The sequence below is a fragment of the Sphaeroforma arctica genome (genome assembly GCF_001186125.1).
Source record: "Sphaeroforma arctica JP610 unplaced genomic scaffold supercont1.1300, whole genome shotgun sequence".
NCBI lineage: Eukaryota > Ichthyosporea > Ichthyophonida > Sphaeroforma > Sphaeroforma arctica.
In genome coordinates this window covers 4,790-6,372 of record NW_014039258.1, presented here as the reverse complement: position 1 = coordinate 6,372, position 1,583 = coordinate 4,790, and the positions used below count along the sequence as shown (strand labels likewise).

Genomic DNA, 1,583 nt, shown 5'->3' with positions numbered 1-1,583 from the left:
GTATGTATGTATGTATGTGTGTGTGTGTGTATGTATGTATGTATTATATATGTATGTTCATGTATATATATATGTATAAATATAATATATATATATATAAATATATATATTTATATAAATATATATGCATATATAATATATATATATATATATATATGTATATGTATGTATTATATGTAAATATATATATTGATATATATATATATTTATATAGATATATATTCATATATTCGTATATGACTTTTTTATCCTGCCCCTTCAGTGCTTGTATATCTCATACATCTCTCCACCTCACTCTCCCAGGATTCTGTCTGCGAGGGCTGTTACAAACACTGGACACCTACTCGTCTGATGGGTTCGTGGAGGAGACCCTCTCTACCGTGGATGTGATCTGTAGGTTCTATACGGATCACAAACAACTTGTCATCCCCCACGAGGTATGTCTAACTGATACAACACACGGTGTAACATGAGCTATGTCTTACCTATACACCACACGGTGTATCATGAGGTGTGTGTAACCTATACACCGTACTATCGTATTAGTGCATAATCTAGTGATAGCCTAACAATGAACCCAACGCACGCTACCCTGGCCGTAGTAGTATACCCGCCAGTAAGCATGTAGTCAAAGGGCGATTGGATTGGTCCGCGGGAACTATGTACCGAACTCCCGCGCCTTATGCGACAGTTGTCCGCTAGTTCTCAGTTCTCAGACAAGCACACGGTGCATTCATTACATTACCACTCAGGTGGAGGAAGCCGTATTCCGACTCATAGCCAAGCACGGCCTGTCGATGATCAAACAGCTGGGTCTGGAGTATGTAAAGAACAATAACTACATTAAGAAGATGGTCGACACCGCCATAGCCAGGAAGGTCCATGGCGCCGACCGATAGAAGCGGAGGTTTAGGTGCTTATTAATAAAATGAATGAATGACAAGAGATGGGTTAGTATAGCATCACAGCTTGAAGGAAAGTGCCGGATCAGTGCATACGCCGATTAGAGGAGTTTGATTGAGAGACTTGATGATGAATATATCATCATTAAGCAACTGATAGGAAAGGAATAGCTTAGTGAATACTATTTAAAGTAATCTGAATGTAAGTATAGGTTTTGTGCCTGTTAGCAGCTTGAATGATAAAAAGGGTTTAGGGTTATGTCGATAACAGATATTTGAAAGTAGTTTGAATGACAGGCATGGTTTGGTGCTTGTTTTAAGTGGAACTTGAATGTAAGCGATGTTGCAGGTAGCGATTACAATATAAGTAGGAATAACAGTGGAGATTCAGAATGGGGCCTGTGAAGTAGATACGAAGATTCCCGTATTGCTCTGGTAGTGAATGGATATAATATTGCATGTCTGCAGTAAACGTTTTGGACTAATTCCAGACTATGGACTAACCGATGACTTCAGACTTTTAACACGCACTCTTAAATGCATATGTAGAAGGCACGTTCAACGCACGGTGAATCTCACGAGGTGCATCTCGTTATATGTACTATGAAGTATATCTAACCATGTCTCAGACGAAGGGCTTCCGAGGGTGGAGTGAGCAATTGGCTTGTGAATGGTGTATCT

The 1,583-nt window shown here is 39.4% G+C and overlaps 1 protein-coding gene across 1 annotated transcript; it reads left to right on the top strand.

The window, feature by feature from the left end:
* Positions 1-303: 303 nt before the first annotated feature.
* SARC_10563 (hypothetical protein) lies at positions 304-899 on the top strand (the record flags this gene model as incomplete). Its single annotated transcript, XM_014295390.1, has 2 exons — positions 304-437; positions 753-899. Coding segments are annotated over 2 exons (281 nt in total), but the record flags the coding sequence as incomplete, so codon positions are not given.
* Between the last annotated feature and the right edge of the window lie 684 nt (positions 900-1,583).